General features: G+C 43.1%; 1 protein-coding gene across 1 annotated transcript in view; it reads left to right on the top strand.

Annotated features, from left to right (window-relative positions):
• The first annotated feature begins 456 nt into the window (after positions 1-456).
• The window catches only part of Jarid2 (jumonji and AT-rich interaction domain containing 2), a 183,914-nt gene continuing 163,265 nt past the window's right edge, over positions 457-21,105 (top strand). Inside the window, exon 1 of the mRNA XM_041632966.1 lies at positions 457-1,025. Coding sequence (XP_041488900.1) covers positions 981-1,025 — 45 coding nt within the window. The 5' untranslated portion in view covers positions 457-980. The remainder of the gene's footprint in view (positions 1,026-21,105) is intronic.

Below are 21,105 nucleotides of genomic sequence, written 5' to 3'. Positions count from 1 at the left end.
TGGTTCCCAGCTGCCCGGCTGCAGGTAGACGTGAGGGCAGTGGCGAGGGTTTGCATGTGGCGGCCGTGGGGTGCGCGGACAGCGGGGAGGGGGGGGAGGGAAGGGGTTGAGGTGGAGCGACCGAGCTTGCCATGCATTGAGCTAGGGAGCCTCTCTCAATTCCACGCCTGGGATCGGAGTGGGAGAGGCGCCTGAGGGGCGGCCCGGGAAGGGTTCGCGGAGGCCTCTCCCGGGTCTGGTCGACGGGGCGGTGGCAGTGCTGTGCACTGGGCTAGGGCTGGTGGGCAAAGGGTAAGCCGGCGTGCGGGGGCTCAGCTGTGGGAGTTTTCGGCTGGCGAGCGGCGGGGAATTAGCCGAGGAGCCCTAACTTGTATAAAAGCAGAGTCCATTTAAAGTTGGGCTGGATAGCCTCTCTCTCATTGGTTAGGGGGCTTGGAAAAAAGACTCGGCGAGCCCTCCGCTGTGGTGCTGCCGCCGCCGCCGCTGGAGTTGACTCTTCTGCTCGCACTGCTGCTGCAGCACAAACGTGACTTCCAACATTTTAAATTTATCTTTCCTTTTTCTTATCCAAGATGTAACTACAGATCAGACACTAAGGACCTTCACGTTTCGCTGATGTAGTTTTTGGAAGAAAAAGGGGGGGAGTGAAGGGCGTCGGTTTTTTTTTCTTCTTTTTTTTTGTGTCTCTGTGTTGTGTGTTTCGGGGAAAATTTTCCATTATGAGTGTTTTACTAAAGTGAATTTTTCTTGTTTGCTTCGTTCGTCTTTGGCTCTTTTTATTTTTTTTCTTTTATCCTTCTCAATTTCGGATTTATTTCAAGGCGAATCTGGCTTTGGGGGAAGAGGAAGAAAAGTCGGATTACAAGATCAACCACCACCACCAACAATAAAAACCACCAGGATATTTTTTTGCAAATTTCTGACGGCTTTAAATTCATGAAGCAATTGTCCCCTTTTGCAATCAGCATTTGGATCTCAGAATGAGCAAGGAAAGACCCAAGAGGAATATCATTCAGAAGAAATACGTAAGTGCTCCTAACAACACACCCTTTGGCTTGCAGTTTTAAGCAATGGTTGTGAATGTCAAGTTTATAGATAAATCCTGCCGCTCAAGGGTTTTCAGCGGCGTCCGATAAGGCTGGTTCTTGCTTTTCCGAAAGGGCTTTTCAGGCAAAGTCGTTTCTGCCTAGTTTGGTTGAGAAAACAGACTGGTGTAGAGATACCTCAAGTGAATAAATTGACCTCGAATGACACAACATTAATGTAGTTTTAGATGAAAGGCAAGTGATTCTGGTGGAGCGTGGGGTTCTGTGAGTGGGGGGGCCTGCGGTGATAGAACTAAACTGCATTCTCGGGCGGATTTGGCCCCATATTGCACTTTGCATACAAATGAGCCTGCTATTGGTGTTATTTAGGAAATAGTGTAAGGTATGTGTGTTGGAAGCCCTTTGAGTTGCAGTCCTGGGTTCGACTATGACGATCTTCCTGCACTAGCACATCCATTTAATATATGTGGTCGTTTTGGCTTATGTAGTTTGCAGCGTAAGCCAGTTGGGAATTATGTTATAGGGATTGCATTTATTGGTATTGACTTTAATAATGAGGCTGATTTTGGTTTTGTTTAAAAAGAGTTCATTGTTTCTAGTTTTAGGGGAAAATCGAGCTAATGTTTTTAAGTATGTGTGTGAGTGAATGCATATGTTACTACAAATAATTCACCCTAACTGGGCTTATGAAATCGGGTCGTAGTAGTTAAATTTGTTTTGTGCATAGTATAGAACGTTTTGCTTGGCATAGGGAGTGTTTTTGTTTTGTGTAGTGGCTTTTTTGTTGTTGTTGTAAGTTTTTGGGGGAGGGAGCAAGGAGGGGAACCAGGGGATTAACCGAATATGCACTCGAGTGATCCGGTGGTTAGCTGCATATGCTTCACAGCAAAGAACTTACCCCCCCCCCCGAAAAAAAGGCCCTTGAAGATACATAAAGAACAATGCGAGCATATAAGAAAGTTTTATATAACTAGAGTCGATAATTTGGTGTTAGTATTTTTCCTTTCTGTTTTGTGGAGTGTATAATGGGAGATGACCTTCGGGGCAGTGGCTCTGTAAAAAAATATATTTAGTGGAAAACCTGAATTCCTCTTCCGGAGAGCTGATTCTAATCTAGACACGTAAACTTAACTATGAAAGAAACGCGAGATTAAATAATGAAGCTCAACTTACAAAGCTGCTCCATAAGGAATTTAAGAATAAAATACATCCGCATTGCAGAGGGCTGGGTAGAGCGCTAAGGACTAGTTTAAACTCGGTGTGTAGAAACTGCATGGGCAGAGCCTTGCCTTGGAGAGTGGACGCCTTCCCAGAACATGTCTGTTTCTGATGTAGCCACAAAGGAGATGGGGTAGAACTTGGACAAGAACCCTCCACCCTAACCCGGACCTCGATAAGTTGGAGAGCACTGTGGGGTAGGCTTTTTTGTTGTTGCTGGTTGCCAGCGAATGCTGTCGAGTCCCGGCGTCCGGACGCAAGCCGCTGTGGCCGGCGGTGGTCACGCGAGGCAGAGCATATGCGGGAGCTGAGTCCGTGCTCACACCGTGCTCCGGCCCGCTGCTCAGGCCACAGCGGGCCGGCAGGATGAGCGGGGCCCGCGGCGGGTAGTGCCGGGGCCGGGGCGGCGGGCTCGCGGGCCGCCTGTAGGGGGCGGACTCCGGGCTGTGCTCTGGCCGGGCGGGTGGGTGGGGCTCGCGGGTGGCGCGGCGTGCTGACTCGGGGCGGGCCAGGCTGGTGAGTGCTGCGGAGGGGAGGCTGCCTCGGGCGCCCCCCGCCGCGCGCACGGCGCGGCTCGGCTCGGCGGCTCTGGCGTCTCCACGCCGCCCTGCCCCGCGGGCTCCAGCGCAGTCTTGAGAGCAACAGGTTAAGCAGGCAAGACGTCAGCGCGCCCCCTCCCCGCCCCGCGGCCTTCCCTTGCCAGCCGCTTAAGCGATTCCTCCCCCTCTTCTCCCCGCCCCCTCTCCGCCCTCTGTCCCCAGTGGTTCTGGTCCCCCCCCTCGCCCCCCACCACAACCAGCGAAGGTCTGTTGTCATTGTGACGTCACAAAGGGACGACCCGGTGGAACCTTTCCTCCTCCGTGATGTCAAAAGTCGGGCGGAAGGTTCCAGGAGCGGTCTGAGTGGGAACTGTGGGACGTGGGAGGAGGAAGGGGCTGTGGTAGGTGCGACGAACCTCCCCTTTGAGGTCTTCTGGGTCCCAGCAGGTGAGCTTCGGGGAACCTTTTATCCCTCACCGAGTGCCCTTGAACTTTGTTCTTGTACCACTTAGGGGCTGGAGTATCATTCCCCAGTTCCGGGTCTTTTGATGGTGTGACATATTAGGGCATCCCCACTCAGGCCCGTGTTAACACGGAAACGAAGGAAACTGCATTTAGGGGAGTTTTACCTTGTGTGTGGATGGAGTGAGTGAGGATTTGGCTACTTCGTTGTTGAGGGGGCATAACCTTTGGAGGGGATGCTGCTTAGCTAGTGCTCTCTTCCGGAAGCTTTGCACTGTCTTCGGGGAAGGGCTGTCCCCTTGGCTGTGCTGTTATCTGCCCACTACTGTATCTGAAGGACTGTACTCCAGAGCCCAGGACTCGTGAGTCTCAAGATCCACTGGATCTTAACAGGAGAACAAATGGTTCATGGTGGGAAACATGTTTCTGTAAAATGGAAAATGTCATAACTGCTTTTGTCACTTGACTAAATCATTGAGATTATGTGGGTGGAAGATGTAAAACAGTGTGCTGCTTTATTTAGAAGGTGGCATTATTACTTAAGCTGGTAGAAGGCAGCATGCTTCCTTCAATTGGTCTCAAAAGCTTTAGATGCCTCCCATTTACTTTATTGCCTCAGCAAAGAGTTTGAGAGTGTGATTGTAGATGCAAGGCTTTGGAGAAATGAGTGTTGTATTTCTTATTAAGTGACATCCTTGAACCTCATAAATTGAAGTATAATTCTATCTTAATTGTATTGGGCACGACTCCCACTACAATACCTTAAATAACTGGGAAAGGTTGCCTTCCAGAGCCCCAATTGAACAATAAAACAGTTGCATGCAGCATATTTTCTGTCTTTTGCATCATTCTTATAGTTGGTTATTCTTAGGGGAAGTAGAGGATGATAACCAGGGTTTTTGGTCTTAGCTTGATACCAGATAGGAGCAGATACTCCAATACCAATTGTCGGGGTTGGTATTTAGGATGGCTTTAGCAGATTTTGTACCATTAGGCTGTAATAACGTTTAAAATAGCATATGCTATGACACGTTCACGTGGGAGGTCACCGGACAACTTTTTTGACTCAGTTCTTTTTATCTTTAATTGGCATTGAATTTAGGCTTGTTTGCAAGACACATTTACCTTTCTCTTTGGAGCCATTTCACCAGCCCCCTACCTAGCCTTTATGATTTAAGGATCTAGTTTTCCAAATGCCTGGAATTCCTGCACTGTTCAAGGTTATCTTGGTCCATAAGCCCTTCTGAGCTACATAAAAAACTGTCCTTCAGATCCCCTGTCACCAATGTGGCTCAGTTGGTAGAATGTTTTCCTAGCATTTGCCCATTGCTGGAAACACTGGGCCTGGTGGTGCCTGTAATCAGGAGGTTTAAGCACTAGGATCAGGAGTCAGTGGTAATTCTCTGTTACATAGCAAGTGTGAGGCCAGCAGCTGGGAATATACTCCTCAAAAACACCCCAGACCACTCTGTGACCCCAGAAAGTGAGAGGACTTGCTTCATTAGGTTTAGAAACTGAGCCTTACTACAGTTTATAGTTGCAAAGTAAAATTAAACAATAGAAAGCAGTATACCAGGGCAGGGATGTTGAGCTCAGTGCTGGAGTGTTTGCTTAGCATGGCTAAAGTCCCAGGAGGGTTGATCTCTAGCACTAAAAAGTTCAAAATAATGACTGCCTGACATGGTTGGTACACACCTTTAATCCCCAGCCCCGGGGAGCCAGAGAGACCAATGCTTGTCTCTTAGTTTGAGGTCAGCCTAGTCTGCACAGCCAGTTCAAGGCCCTGTCTCAAAAAAAAGTCAGCTTGCTTGCTTTTTCTTTGTTGAATGATCACTGTGATATTTTACAGCTATGGGGGAAGGATTGAAGTTATTCAGTTGCAATTCATATTGTCTTTGCTTTGTTTCTAGTGGTGGGAAGAAAACCCTTCCCTTTACCAAGGAGTCTAGTGTGGAGGTGATTTTTTTTTTTTTTTTTTGGCAGAGCGGGAGGTGGAACTTAGGGTCTTACATATGCTAGGAAAGCTGTGACTCCAAACAATCCTAGTTCCAAACAGAAGCATCTTTAAAAACTGTCACTATAGACAGAAGCAATATTGTCAGGTTGATAGTGTGTTAAATTTAAAATGAATAGTTCTTGTTCAAAAAGCCAAAATTGGGTTCTTATATTTTGGGTCGATTTATTACTTTTTTTTAAAGGGCTAATATCTCTACAGATACTTCACAATCAAATTACTTACTTTGTATGTGCATGTTTGTGGGTATGTGGATGCTGGCTCGCACATGTGGCGGTCAGGGTATAACTTGGAGGAGCTGAACCATCTCACTTTATTGGTTTATTTATTACCTGTTTGTGGGTTAATATTGGAGTTGAGGTTTTGTAGCCACTGGCCCAAATAGTCAGCTTTTGTAGTTTAGATGGTTAGTTGATATTTTGCCTCATAGTTGGGACACGGTTAAAACTGTCTCTGATACCGGGTCTGTCTAGGGCGCTGAGTCTCTTCTTAGTAAGTGCCTTGATTATTTAAACTTACTGACTTCAAAAGGATGACATCTTTTGAAGTTTCTGACTGGTGCCTGTTCCATTAACAGTGGATTTGTCTTGAAAGAGGATGAGGGGAAAATCATATTAAGCCAAGTATATAAACATTTGGTAAAGTCTAAACTGGGATGTTTTGAATTTCTTGCTTTGTCTTGGTCATGGTAGTAGTATTCAGAATTAAGCTTTGGTCATTTTATTTAAAATTCTGGGTACAGTGTTCAAATCCTACAAGTTTTCTCATTGTTGGGTTGTCAGTTCTAACTAACCCCTACCTGCCTAGCCTTCTTGTCCGTAGGTGCAGAACATTCTGGTTATTAACCTGAAGCTTCTGCCCAGTGGCCAGCTGTGGGGTGTGCTTCTGTCCCCTTTGGCTTCCACCCAGAAGGCTTGCCAAGTGTCAGTTGTTTGTTCCCCAAATCTGGTTATTCCAGTTGAGCTTATACTTGTAATTACAATTAAGTCTTATGTAAACCTTGAAATGACTGTGAAAACAGTTGGTTCTACTTTAAGTTGAATGCTTTGGAAGAGACGTGATAAAAGTGCTAAAAGAAAAAAAAGGATGTTAAATTAGATGTAGGCTGGACACTTGATCTTGTGGATTCTTTATAAATGCTGCATTGCAAGTCATTCCTCTTTTTGGTGGTAGTGGTGGTGGTGTGGTGTGCTAAGTTATACCTCCAGGCTCCAGGTCACTGCCTTAAACACTAAGTTCTTCTCTTCAACAATATGTGGAGCAAGTCTCCAGTTAGAAATGATGGAGTACAAGTTGGATGGGAGATTAACTGAGATCCCAGCCGTGGGAGGCTGAGACATGAGGATTGTTGTGACTTCAAGGGTAGCATGGGCTATGGAGTGACACCGTCTCAATCAAAGAACAAGTTTAGTAGCAAAAAGTAATTTTATTTATCTTTTCATCACATCGCTTTTTTGTAACTTTTCTTTTTGATAATCTCATGTAGCTCAAGTTGGCCTAGTTTATTGTGTAAGAGATGGCCTTGAACCCTTAATCCTCCTGCTTCTGCCTTCCAAGTGCTGAAGTTGTAGGCACCCACCACTAAAAGTTTGAGAATTTTGTGTGTGTGTGTTTTAATTTTACAATTATTCTCTCAGTTTTCCATGTGTTGTGTGTGTGGTGTTCGGTGATAAGTGCTTTTACCCACTGAATCACCTTGCTGGTCATATATATATATATATATATATATATATATATCAACTTTACTCTTCCATAAGATACCACTGACGATGCCTTCCATTTCAAATCCTTAAGTGTACATTTATGTTTTAAATTTACTTTTGATTCAAGATCTCATTCTGTAGTCCATGATGACTTCAGACTCATGGTGTTCTGTGATTATAAGTTCTGGCATTACAGACATGGCTTTTAGTAATGCCTTAAAGTTTAGTTCCGTTCTGATTCATTATAAAACTTTAAAATTGCAGCTGACTCCTTCAGGAAGTGACTACTTACTGTTTTGCTTCTGGTGCCATAATCTTGGCTGCTTCCAGTACAGCTGCTCCCCCTTAAATAAATGTTTGTATGTTGTGTGTGCATCTGTGTATATGCCTCTGTGTTCTTGTGAACACATTCCCTCTCATGGCATATGTAGAGGTCAGAGGACAACTTGTAGAGGTGCAGGTGCCTTGTGTGGATCCTGGGGAATTGAAATCAGGTTATCAGGAGGCAAAATGCCTTTACCTGTAGAGCCATCTTACCAGTTTTAGAGAACACATTTAACAGCCACACAACACCTTCTTGAAAACATGTAGTCTATCCAGTCAATTCTGAAGTAGACACCCACATTCATGGTTTTTACATAGCAAGGTCACATGAAAAAAGGGGCTTTTGAGGCCCTTTTACAGAAGGAGAGTATCAACGCCAAAACATTGTTCATATAGTTTAAAGCTGTATGGTATGTCTTCCTGTGTTTTTTTTTTTTTGGCTTAGTTGAAATAGATGCCAAATGATTAGTCAGTACTATCCTGAAGGGGAGAATGGATCATAAAAGAAAGGGTCCTGTCAGCTTCTGAGAACAAGGTGTGTGCTAGTCTGCAGCATGTTTATGCTTGATTGTTTCTTATGGCACCAGATGGTGGAGCTACTCTGTTGTCCCCTTGTCTCTTTCTCAGAGTCGTCATTGGAAGAGCCTGTGTGGGACTGGTTATTAAAGCTCTGTAGTGTTGTGATTGTCCATCCCACACTCTTGAGTGTACCTGTGGGCCATCATGGGCAATAGTTCTCCAGGCTTCCAGAAATTACTTTGCTGTCTCAGGGCTGTCACAGATCACTTTTGTTAACTTTTTCTTACACTTGGACTATTATTCTGGCTTTGCTGTTTTGGAGACCATGAGTTCCGGAGGGAATTGTCCTTGGTCCCCACCATTGTTTCTGTCTGAAACAGAAACTGTCTAGATGTGTTAATGGGGCAACTTGAGTGATAGGAACATTATATGTAATTACTCATCGAGTCGTAAGGGTGTGTGATTGACTGCATTTGAGAACCCTACTTAGGCCCATATTTCTATATGGTAGAAATATGATAGCCAGGCTATCAAGCCATAGTTCCCCTCCTGAGGTGGTCACGGTACCTTCCAGACAGGCTGTTGCTAACCTAACAAAAGGTCAGGATGTTGCTCTGCTCTTTTCTTTGTAATTTACTTTTGACCTCGAATTCGTGATCCTGTAGGTTCTGCCCCAACACCAGTGCCTGGGGGATTACAAGTGGGATTACCAACCTAAGTGAAATTTAAAGTTCTAATTTAGTAAGTCCATCAAGCTCTGCCACTCATGCAGAGGACTGAAATAGTTTAGATAGTAATGTTGACTTCCTATGAATCCTGTGTTAATTGGACTGTTATCCATACGCTCCAGGTGTGCTGACTAGTTTTATATCATCTTGACACAGCTAGAGTTATCTGAGAGGAGGGAACCTCAACTGAGAAAATGTGTCCCCAATAAGATCAGGCTATAGGCAAACCTGCAAGGGCATTTTCTGGTTGATGGGGAGGGCCCAGCTCATTGTGGTTGGAGCTACCCCTGGACTGGTGGTCCTGGGTTCTACAAGAAAGCTGGTTGAGCAAGCCGTGAGAACAAAACAGTGTACTCACTCACTCCTCCATGGCCTCTGCATCAGTTGCTGCCCTGCTTGAGTTATTGTTCTTACTTTCTTTCAGTGATGAACAGTAATGTGGAAGTGTAAGCCTTTCTTAAAGTTGCTTTGGTGTTTCAACAGAGCAGTGATAACTTACTAAGGCACTTTATGTACATTATTCTTGTACACACACAGGCCTTTACTTTTCATGTTTTTTTGGAGGTTGGTGGTAGATAGGGAACAGTGAAATGGATGGGTTGTGGGTGTTTTTGTCAGTTCAGGAGATGACTGTCTGGCCTCCTGGGAGATAGCAGCCTAAGCATTTCTGTATTTCTGATGACTGAATTTGCCCGAGAATGTAGGAAGCCTTTTGGCATTTATCTTACTGCTTTTTTACAGTCTGGGTGGTTCTTTCTCCATGTTCTAATCACTATTTTTGAAAGATCCTCAATGGTTGACTCTTGGTTCTAATTTCTGACAACTATTAAATATTTGGTGTCTGTTTGCAGCACCAGGTGCCAGGAGGAAATGAGAAGGGATTAGTACTGAGCATGTGTATTTATCCCTTCTATAGGTTTACAGAAAGACTGAATGAATGCTCATTCAGTTAGGCAGCAGGGAGTTTGCTTTTTGTGTTTAAGTTGTCATTACTAGTACATGAGCTTCAGTCATAAAGGGCCTTCAATTTGGACAGGTCTGCTTTGACTATATAGGGCACTTAGATAATGGATAAGTTACTTCCAGCTTTTATTTAACTTGGTTGTATGACCCTGGACAAGCTATACAACATAGCTCAGTTCCTCCTCATCTGGAACATTATTGAGTGCACCTTCTAGGCAGGGAGATCCAGGGAGATTTTTGATGTGAAAGCACTTTGTAAACTGCATACCGCTGCACAAATGCTCAAGGTATTATTACACAGTTGGAAATCACCAACTTGGAGACATCAGGCCTGCCAGCAGCCTTCCTAGCTGACTCAGAAATAAATAAATCTAGTAAATTCGGAGAGAACAGTATATTTAGAGCAAGGCTTTAAAGATTAGGAGGTGATATAACCACCCCCCTTCACACTTGGCTTGTTGAATGTCTATTGACTCAGGACACATGACAATTAGAAAAGATAGACAATTAGAAAAGAGTTAAGATTATATATAGCAGTACCTAATCTGTCTTTACAACATATTTAAAAGTACAACTTGAAGGATATATATTCCTTGAAATTGAAAATCTGACCATGATCCTTCAGTGACTGCTTGTGGTCTCTTGCATCAAGTGTAAGCCAAGTTTGTTTTCAGTATAGAATAAAAACCCTTTCTTGTTTAAACTATCCACTTACCTGCCCCATCCTCTATACACACTCCTGGATTTAATCAGGCCCAGCCTCTAACTTTGCAAGTTCTCATCTGTGCTCAGCAAGTGAGTTCCTGAGGAGTGCACTATGCTCCTCATGGACCTAATGGCTAGGCTGCCATACTCACTCCTAGTTTTTCCTTACTGATGGGTAGCACCCCTTACTTCTAGGTGCACACAAGGAGTACTTCTTTGCATGTTTGTTAGGGGCTGAGATTTGCAGGTGTTTGTGAGTAAGTGATGTGCACTAGCATAAAGTTAGTACATGGGGGGGGGGTTCCCCCCACCTTTTTTTTTTAAAATTTGAGACAGGATTTCTCTGTGCAGGCCTGGCTGTCCTGGAACTTGCTCGGTAGACGAGGCTGGCCACAAATTCACAGATCCATCTGCCTCTACCTCTTGAGTTCTGGGATTAAAGGTGTGAGCCGCCACTGCCTAGCACCCAGAAAATTCTTTAACTAATGGTGGAATGTATTCAGTACTACTGGAATGGAATTGGTTTGGCTCTAGTGGAAAAAGCTGGAGCTCACGAATTAAAATTTTAGACTCACACTTTGTTGGGCATGCAATCCAGCACTGGAGAGTGAAAGCCCTTGAACAGGTCATAGTGACACACTTTTCTCTCCCGGCCGGTGCGTTCTTAGTTCTCCATTGTAGCTGAAGTAATTGATTCATTTTCCTGGAAAAATAAAAATTCATATGTAATCCTCATAGCTAATTATAAGCCAGTAGCATTTTCCCTGTGTGAAAAATGGCTTTTCTGCTTCATTATGAAATCATTTCAGTCAGACAAGTATGCAAAGATAAAAATTACTGAAATGGCATATTGGATATTCCTCCACTTGAAGATGTATAGGCTCACTCAGTATGTGATTTTTGCTTCTATATCTTATCCTAGTTATCAAAACACAGTGGTTTTGTTGTTGTTGTTGTTGTTTTTTTTTTTTTTGGTTTTTTGAGACAGGGTTTCTCTGTGGCTTTGGAGCCTGTCCTGGAACTAGCTCTGTAGACCAGGCTGGTCTCGAACTCCCAGAGATCCGCCTGCCTCTGCCTCCCGAGTGCTGGCATTAAAGGCGTGCGCCACCATCGCCCGGCTGTTGTTGTTTTTTTTAATGGCTCTAAACATGCCATTGACATGAGCTTTACTTGGCGTGTTGCCCCTTTGATGGCTTTTCCACAGGTTAGGGTTATAAAAAGTGTTTTGTGTAGCTTGCTTTGTGTGTATCCTTTGCATTTCAGATTTCTCAGTGTTGTAGAATTACTGACTCAAAACTGTTCCATTGATGTGGGATGCCCTTCTATATATTTGTTGCTTTTATTGGTTGATGAATGAAGCTGTTAGGGCCAATGGCTTAGCAGGGTAAAGCCCGGCGGGAAATCAGAACAGAGATGGAGTAGGCAGAGTCAGAGACATGGCGTGTAGCGGACGCCAGAGCCTTACCATTGGGAAGCCACAGCCTCGTGGTGACACACAGATGAATAGAAATGGGTTAATTTAAGATGCAAGGGTTAGCTAGGAATATGCTTGTAATTAATATTGTTTCTGTGTGATTATTCAGGTCTGGGCCTACATTCCATGTTGTCTTCTGGGGAGGGGCTGTGCTAATTACATTCTATGTATGGTGCATGTTAGGCCATCTGATTTGTTTGTTGGCCTTTAAAGACAAATACGGACACTTGTAACGATTAAAGATGTCAGTTTCTGTTTTCTTTCCTTGTCCTTTTCCAGGGCATTTAGGACCAAGATAAGACACGTGGAAGCATCGTAACACAAAATGACTCTAAAAGCCCGGACTCTAAAAGCCCGTGTTCTTAGACAGAGGGCTTTACTTAGTACTGAAGGAAAGGAGAGAGCTTGTATAATTGTACACGGGGAAAGGGGTTCAAGACAGGGTTTCTCTGTGTAAAGTATAACGGAGTGTCCTGGAACCAAGCTGGTCTTGAACTCACAGAGATCAACCTGCCTCTGCCTCCTCCTGAGTGCTGGGATTAAAGGCGTGCACCACTACCGCCCAGCTAGTTCTACATTTTGAGTGTTTATGAGTTTCTTTCCTTTGTGAATACATGCAGATACTTAAGTAGTAAAATGACTTGGAATCATTTTTGTTTGTACTTGAGATTTCAGTCTTGTTTGTAGGGTGGCCTTTCTTTGTACCATTCTTAGGGCTGAGCTTCATAGCTTGATCAATGAAATACAACTGATAGGTTTTAGCATCTTACTAAGTTTGCTCCCATCAGGCTAAGGGAGCACTATCTTTGGAGCGTATGAACGTGGAGTCTTTCCTGATTATGTTTAGATGATGGTAGCCGGGCGGTGGTGGCGCACACCTTTAATCCCAGCACTCTGGAGGCAGAGGTAGGCGGATCTCTGTGAGTTCAAGGCCAGCCTGGTCTACAGGAGCTAGTTCCAGGACAGGAACCAAAAGCTATGGAGAAACCCTGTCTCGAAAAATCCCAAAAAAAAAAAAAAAAAAAAGATGATGGTGACTTGGGCAGATTGAGTTACAGTAGGGAAAAAAGAGCCTCTTAATCTCCTCATTAGAGGAGAATAAAAGGAAGTATCAATGTCTAGACAGTGTTGCAGGTCTATAGTGTGCAACTCTCCAAATTCTGAGTGGAAGAAAATGTGTTCCAGATCCTCTTCCACCATTACAGCATGTTGGAGTTGTGGCTTGCCTTTTCCTTAAGTAATGGGAAAATTCTGGGATTGATTTTTTTTTTTTCTTTTTCTTCCCCTTGTCTTATGGTGTTTGTAAGGTTGAGATTGAGTGACAAAGAAGCAACATTCCTTTTTGGTCCTCTTGAAATGGACCAAGGCGCCTTTAATCCCAGGGAGGCAGAGGCAGGTTGAGCTCCAGGCCAGCCAAAGAAAGCTACACAGGAAAAAAGAAGTGTCTTTGGATGAACTTGTTTTCTTAGGTGGAATCTGACTCCCGTTGGTTTCACCCAAGTTGCTTCCTTTCCCATTCTTACACTGCCCAAAGCATTAAAGCTGTGTTTGTTCTATTTTCAGATTGTAATGATGTCTTGATGTTGGGGGATGAAAGAGCCAATGTGAACGAACGGAAAGCATTTAATACGGAGTCATGGTCTGGGCTCCTAGTTAAATTAGTAGCACATGCTTTTCATCTGCCTTGAAGGATTTCGGTTATGGTTCCTGGCCATCCATGGAGCTGTGACATCACACAGCTTGGCCCTTTACTCCATGACTCCATCGGATGAGGCACACACACATGCATGCATGCATGTGCGTGCACGTGTGCTTTTAAATTTTTTGAGACAGGGTTTCTCTCTGTTGCCCTAGCTGTCCAGGAGCTTGCTCTATAGAACTCAAACTTGGACAACCAGCCACCTTTGACCTCCTAAGTGCTGGAGTTAAGAAATCACTGCCTGTCTGAGGCCTCTACTCTTAATGCCAGGTGCCCTGTGGATTTGGTACCTAAATATAGCAAGGATCATGAGGAGAGTTACTGCAGGGGTGTTGTTGGTAGAAGAAACAGATCATGTTATTAGTGATCCTTATTATTTCACAGGTTTTGTTGAACATTTGGGTCTGTTCACTTTTCAGTTTACTTGAGTTTCAAATTAGTTTCTTTTTTTATATATTTATTTATTTATTTATTATTTATACAATATTCTGTCTGTGTGTATGTCTGCAGGCCAGAAGAGGGCACCAGACCTCATTACAGATGGTTGTGAGCCACCATGTGGTTGCTGGGAATTGAACTCAGAACCTTTGGAAGAGCAGGCAATGCTCTTAACCACTGAACCATCTCTCCAGCCCCCTAGTTTTTTTTTTTTAATTTATTATGTATACAATATTCTGTCTGCATGTATACCTGCAGGTCAGAAGAGGGCACCAGACTTCATTACAGATGGTTGTGAGCCATCATGTGTTTGCTGGGAATTGAACTCAGGACCTTTGGACGAGTAGGCAATGCTCTTAACCGCTGAACCATCTCTCAAGCCCTCAAATCAGTTTCTTAAATTAAAAAAGTTACTAACATTGGGCAGTGGTGGTGCACACCTTTGATTCCAGCACTTCGGAGGCAGAGTGAGAGATCTCTATGAATTCAGAACTAGCCTGGTCTCTGTGATGGTGAGTGTCAGGATAGGCTACAAAGCTACACAGAGAAATCCTGTTTCAAAAATAAAAACAACAAAAAAAGGAAGAAAAGTTACTAATAACAAACACCCCCCCCCCAAATCCATGGTCCAAATTTTTTTTCTTGCCTTACCCTTACTAAAGTGCAGTTTTAGCATACAAAAATGATACAAGATCAAAATATGGGCCATGAACAAACAGTTTCTCTCAAAACAGCAGATGTTTGGCACTGAGAGCTTTACTTTATTTAATCGGGACAGGGTCTCTGTGTAGCCATGACTACTCTAGGACTCATGTAGACCAATTTGGCCTCAAACTTGCTTATCTGCCTGCCTTTGATTGCATCAGAGTGCTATAAGTAAAGACAGTGCACCCCCTCACCTGGCCCCAGTTACAGTTTTTTGAGACAGGGTCTTTATCAGCTCAGGCCCAGTTGAACTCATGTAGCTCAGGCTACCCTCCAAGTTCTCACTAAGTCTCCTTCAGAGCCTGGTTTTACAAGCATGCGCCACTACACCTGGTTAGGCTTGAATTTTTACCAAAAGTCTTTGCTCAGTAGTATTGGTATTGACACCCTGACAGAACTTTAATCTGCAAGAATTTTAAAGATTCATGAAAGTAATCCTTAGTAATGGTTATCTCCTGAGTGGCAGAGATCAGATTTCTATTTAAATGTCAATGGAGTTTATCACCCCCCCCTCCCCCAACCAGTGCAGGTGGCCAGGCAAGGTGTGGATTTAATAATGAACTTCTGGATTTCTGTTAGCTTAGTTGGTGGTGCTAGTAATGAATCAGTGTTTTATATCTTTAAAAATGTTTTCAAATACTCTGTATTGTAATCTCAAACTGCTGTTAGTATTCCAAACCACTGTGGTTTTAACTAGGTTAGGATCTATCTGAAAGGTGGCTGACGAGAGTGAAAATACAATCTCATTAAATAAAATACATGTTTGGCTTGAGATTGGCTCATATCTAAGCCTTAGGCCAAGTCCCCTGATTGAAGAAATCAGGGAACACTTGCTTCTCATTCTCTTGTATTTACCCCCCAACCCCAAACAAAACCAAAACTCACTCACTATTCCACCATGGATTTTTGTGAGTCTGTTGTGCAGAACCCTTACAGACCCAGAGTGTGATGATGCTATATGAAACTTTTGTCTAAATGAGAGAGCGTGATGCCACAATTTGATTGTTCTTTAGATAAATTGTAACTAATTATTCTAATAAAATGGGTTTTCTTTTGGTGCTGAGGAGTGGAGAGCATCAAGAGTTTGGGGAATTAGTGACTCTAAAGCCTGTTTTTTTTTTTTTAAATTCCCCTTTCTTCCCCAAACTGACATAGACTGGGATGGAACACATTTTTTTACTCAGCTAGCCTTTCCCCCATCCTTTCAAGAGACTTGCTGAAGTTGTCATGTTATTTCTTTGCAGAATTTATTGGAGCAGTAGGCAAAGCCTCCTGGGAGTGTAAATAATGATGATTATAAAGAACACTCAGTTTACGAGGGAAGGCCATTATCTTTGACTTGCAAAGCTCTTACAGCCAAACAGTGTTTGCTTACAGTTGTTTAATACAAAAACACCTTAATGTTACCTATTGTAAGAAGGTGTCCTTTTTTTCACCTCTGTAAACGGAGGTCATCTCTGTAAAGAACAGATGATGTCACCTTGGTCAGGCAAACAGCTTGTGTTTCTGGACAGACATTATATACGAAGGCTTGGGGAGTGTGGAATGGAATGTCTGGCTGCTTGCTTTCCTGCAATCAACGGCAAATAATCTTCTGTCAAGATTTGTAGTGCTGATAAGTAGGAATTTACTTTACTTTTTCAGTTCTTTTTTGTATGTAAATTACAAATTCAGGACGGGTTTTGAAGTTAATCTAGGGGATTTGTCAGAATAGGCACCAAATGACTGTATCTATGACAGTAGACTTGCCTGCCTTTTATTTTTAGCAAGGATTATAAAAAGTCTTAAGTTGCAGCTTAAAATTTTTTGTTAATTTAGGTCAGGGAACAACTTTTAGGAGTCCACTCTGCCTTCCACTATTTGGGTCCCTCAGGCTCAGCCGAAGTGCCTTTACCTGATAAGCCGTTTCTTGAGCCCTAAAGTTGCAGTTTTTGTTTGAGGGAGGGTCGGTCAAGTTACCCCTGGACCTAGTTTGTTTCTCTGTTGCTGTAAAACAACCAAACAACCTCCCCTTGCTCCCCTTGCCCCCTCCCCCCCCAAAAAAATAAAACCTGACCAGAAAAAGGGTTGCTTGGCCTATCCAGCCCAGGACAGGAGCCATCCTATCTCAGCCTTCCTAGTACCCGGGAGCATAGGTATGTCATCAAGCCTGGGTGTCACAGCTTTGTGTTTATGGTTTCTTTTGGTGCTGAGGATGAATGACATTCAGTGTCTGTCATACTCTGGGTGAACAATTTTATCCCCAATTACCTCCCCCCAACTCTGTCTTTCTATTCTTGGGCATTTCTTGTAGTCCAGAGCATGAACTTCTGATTCTTTTGCCTCCACTTTTGAATTCTGGGATTGCAGACATGTACCATGTGTTGTTGGAGATGGAACCCAGGGGTTTCTTGCACACAACCTAAGCATTCTGTCACTTGAGCCACCCCCACCCCCAGCCCAGCACTTTCATTACCCAGCTGGCCTTTGCTTGCTGTATCTTTTGCAGATCATCAGCTTTTTTTTTAATTGTCTTGTACACAGTTATGGGCAGTCCTGGTCATACCCCATGTTTGTGGTATTTTAAACCAAGATGAGGCATCTCAGTCTTTCCCTATGTAATTTTGGATGTGAGTGTAATGTCTTTTAAAAACAATTCTGTGGTTTGTTAGTATATTCACAGAGTTATACAACTATCACTGTGGTCAATTTTAGAACATTTCAGAAGTCCACAAAGAAACTCCACACCAGTGCCACTCACTTCCTACTTCATCCAGCTTCCCAGCCTCTGACAGCCACTAGTCTTTCTGTCTCTGAGGATTTTCCCTCCTGGATATTTGACACAAATGGATTAATAAAATGTGTGGTTTCTTTCATGTAACACAGATGACTCTCAGCCATTGTTTTAGTGTGTTTCAGCATCTTTTTTTTAAGGCTTGATCATGTTGCACAGTTTGTGTATACCACATATTTGTTGCTTACTCAGCTGTGCTGATGTGTGTCTGTGTCTGTTTCACAAAACTAGGATTCACCTGGGAAGAGTAGTCATCTGAGGAGTTGGCCTTTATCAGATTGGTCTTTGAGTGCATTTGTGGTATTTTCTTGATAATATATTAGTGAAAGCTCAGCCCAGTGTGAGCAGCCCCCACTTTTCTGGGCAGGTGGTTCTGCATTGGCTTCTCTAGCTGTGATAGCCTATAAACTGTAAGCTAAAATAAACCTGTTGGTTTTGGTCAGTGATTTATTACAGCAAGAGAAACAAGACTAAGATACCAATCATCCTTTGACATTTGGGTTTATGTGCACCTTTTTCTTGATGTGTGAAAGCTTTTGCATTTGTTAGAAAAACAGTACAAATGCTCATCACTATACTGTAGTTAAGTTGTCTCTGCATTGGGCTTGAGGCCCTCCACTTCTGGGATTCATGGGGTACTTGAGTACTCTTTTGATTGGCTGCTGCTCTTACTGCAGATGTTATAGTTTTACTTCCTCTGCTCATTTGTAAACTAATGTCATTCACACATGTGGGAGCCATGTCTTCCAATTGCTTAGTAGAGGAACTACATGGTTCATCACTGGATGGTTTGCTTCATGTGACTTAGATGTTTTTGGCTGTAGTAGGTTTTCAAATGAGTATTTCAAAGATCCGGTGTTTGAGGGCCGGTTCCTGTGAGTAGTTTTGCTTTGAGTGAAGGGCTGAAGGACTGATCGCACCCACACTTTGCTTTAATTTCTTCTTTTTTTTTTGAGACAGTTTTTCTATGTAGTAGCCCTGTTGTTTCTCCTGGAACTTGCTCTGTAGACAAGTCTGGTCTCAGAGAGATCCTCTTGCTTCTGCTTCCTAAGTACTGGCATTAAATAAAGGTATGTGCTACCACAGTTTTCTTGGTTTCAAGCTGGCCTCCTGCTCCTGACTCCATTCTGCCATCACAGGCATAAGTCACACTTGTTCCTTTGTAGGTATATTGGCTATCACTGTTTGTCAAAGTACTTTTGGGTCAAGGATTTAACTATTTACTCAAATTCTCCCTGCAAAAAACTTTTTTAGATGTGTGTCTCTTTAAATAGACATTAATGTAGTTTAAGCTGGTTTTAGTTTACTGTGTTTCTTGTGCTAGCCTTAAACAGGCCATCCTGCTTCTACCTCCCAAATGCTGAGATTATATGTTGTATAGGCCTGATAGTCTTGCTACTTCTAAGCCTCTTAAACGCTCTTCATGATGAATGTAATCTTTGAAGAGTCCTGGAATAGAATTCTTCCTTAAGATTTAATTTTTTTTTAAATATTTATTTATTATGTATACAGTATTCTGTGTGTGTATATGCCTGCAGGCCAGAAGAGGGCACCAGACCTCATTACAGATGGTTGTAAGCCACCATGTGGTTGCTGGGAATTGAACTCAGGACCTTTGGAAGGGCAAGCAATGCTCTTAACCACTGAGCCATCTCTCCAGCCCAAGATTTAATTTTTATGTGTGTGGGTGTTTTGCCTGCATAAATGTATGCCATGTGTGTCCTTGGTACCTGCAGAGGCCAGAAGAGGGCATCAAGTTCCCTAGGATTGAAGTGACGTTAGCTTAACTGCCATGTGGGTGCTGGGAATTGAAGCCAGGTCTTCTGGAAGAACAGTCCGCTGAGCTATCTCTCCAGCCCCTATATTTTTCTCTTGATATTTTTTTGGACTTGTCAGATTTACTCTTCATACAGTGGTGTGAAATTGTTAGGATGATATAGTTTGCACAGTTTTAAGCATTCAGAGAAATCGTAGGAGCAGCAAGAGAAGTGGAGTGAAGAATTTGCAGATGACAGGTAGGGTGACTCCCATGGGGTTGAGTATCTTTCTGTGAAGGTGCACAGTGCCCATGTCCATCGTGCTAAGGATGTCCACACTTTTCCTCAGGATTCCTGTTGATAGGAAGCCAAATACTAGTGTGTCTGTTACATCTTAAACAGAGCTGAAGTTCACTGTCAAAATATTCTTTACTAATGATGTCACCACACTTTTCTGTTTTTTTTTTCTGGAATGACTGCATTGAATCCCGCCCCAAAATCATTAATTTAGCTTACCTACATTATTAGGTACCTTTTCAACTCAGAAGTCATGTGGCCTTGGGTATTTGTGTGTCTAAGAAGTTAGTATTTTAAGCCTTGCATTAACTGGAAATGCGTTCTGCTGTGTTGCTTTTGTGTGGTGTACCTGTATATATATACATATACATATATATGTATATGTACACACATATATATGTATATATATACATGCATATTTGTGTCATTTGGAAAGCAACTGCCACATCCCTTTCACCAAAATTAAAATTGCTTATTAGAGCTAATTTTAGAATTGAGTTAGAACTGCCCTATAATGTAATGCAGAATATTTCCCAATAATGCCTAGGTTAACAATGATAGTCTTGCTGTATTGTGCAAAAAAGGCTTCTGTTCAGACCCAGCTGGGTTTCAGGCTTAATTCATTGCTCTATGGTGGGATCACCACAGCTGCTGTGGGGCCTTTACAAATGCAAAAAAGCTGTCAGTGTTTGTTTCATCAGCTGCATAAGTGATGAGGCCAAGTTGAGGAATCCATTCCTGTGCGCAGTGTGCAGGCTGTAGCCATCATTGTTTACAGAATTAGTGTGCTGGAGCTTTAAAATAGTTGGCACATCATCTGCCCTTTAGGAGCACAAGACTAAGGAACGGGACTAGTTGGTTGTCCTGGTAGTGCTTACTGATCCAGTCTAGCGCTTGTCCTTTCTCTGGTCTGTTCTGTGACTTAACTTCTTTTTTTTTTGCAGCACTAAATTCTTTCTTTATTTTTTGTTTGTTTGTTTGTTTGTTTTTTCCGAGATAGGGTCTATTCTGGAACTCTGGAACTCTGTATACCAGGCTGGCCTCGAACTCACAGAGATCTGTTTGTCTGCTTCTCAAGTGCTGGGATTAAAGGTGTGTGTCACTACTGCCTGACTGGATTGCTAAATTTTGTCCCACACTTAAAAGGCACTTTAGAATTCTGCACTTGATTTGAATTCTAGTCTTAATCGCCCTCACAGATTCAAATAGGTATGATTGTCAGCTGAAAGTTCAATAGCATCCCAGATCTGGCCTTGTGAGATTGCGTTTGTGAAGTGCCACAAACTCAGTTGAGTTGGGAATGCCTTTCTTTTCAACAGCCCAGAAGTTAGGACCATTTCTTGACAAGACTTTACAGTCAATTGAAGGGCTGTTAGTATAAGGTGTTTTCTTCAAGTCCTGGCATATGCACACCCAGGGTTTGTTTGGCAGGCAGGCCTTAGGGAACAGTACCCATAGAGTTTTCTTGGTATTTCATATGACTGTAGAATCAAGTTCCTGTCTCCTCATGTTCCTGCACCTCTACCCCATGCTGGCCTGAAACTTGCTGTGTAGCTTTGATTGGCTCTGGTTTGAGATCCTCCATCCCTTCCCACCTGAGATTATAGCATGGCATAGGAGCACCACCATAATAGCTCCTTAGTGGCTGTTTTGTTTTTTCCTTCTTGTAGTGTTGGGATTGAACCCAGGATTTCATACATGCTTCAGTCCCTCCTTTCTTTTTTTCTTTTTCTTTTTTTCT

This window comes from Microtus oregoni, unplaced genomic scaffold (genome assembly GCF_018167655.1).
Source record: "Microtus oregoni isolate MIOR12 unplaced genomic scaffold, Mior012 000042F_ref0000377, whole genome shotgun sequence".
NCBI lineage: Eukaryota > Metazoa > Chordata > Mammalia > Rodentia > Cricetidae > Microtus > Microtus oregoni.
This window is presented reverse-complemented; position numbering and strand designations above follow the sequence as displayed.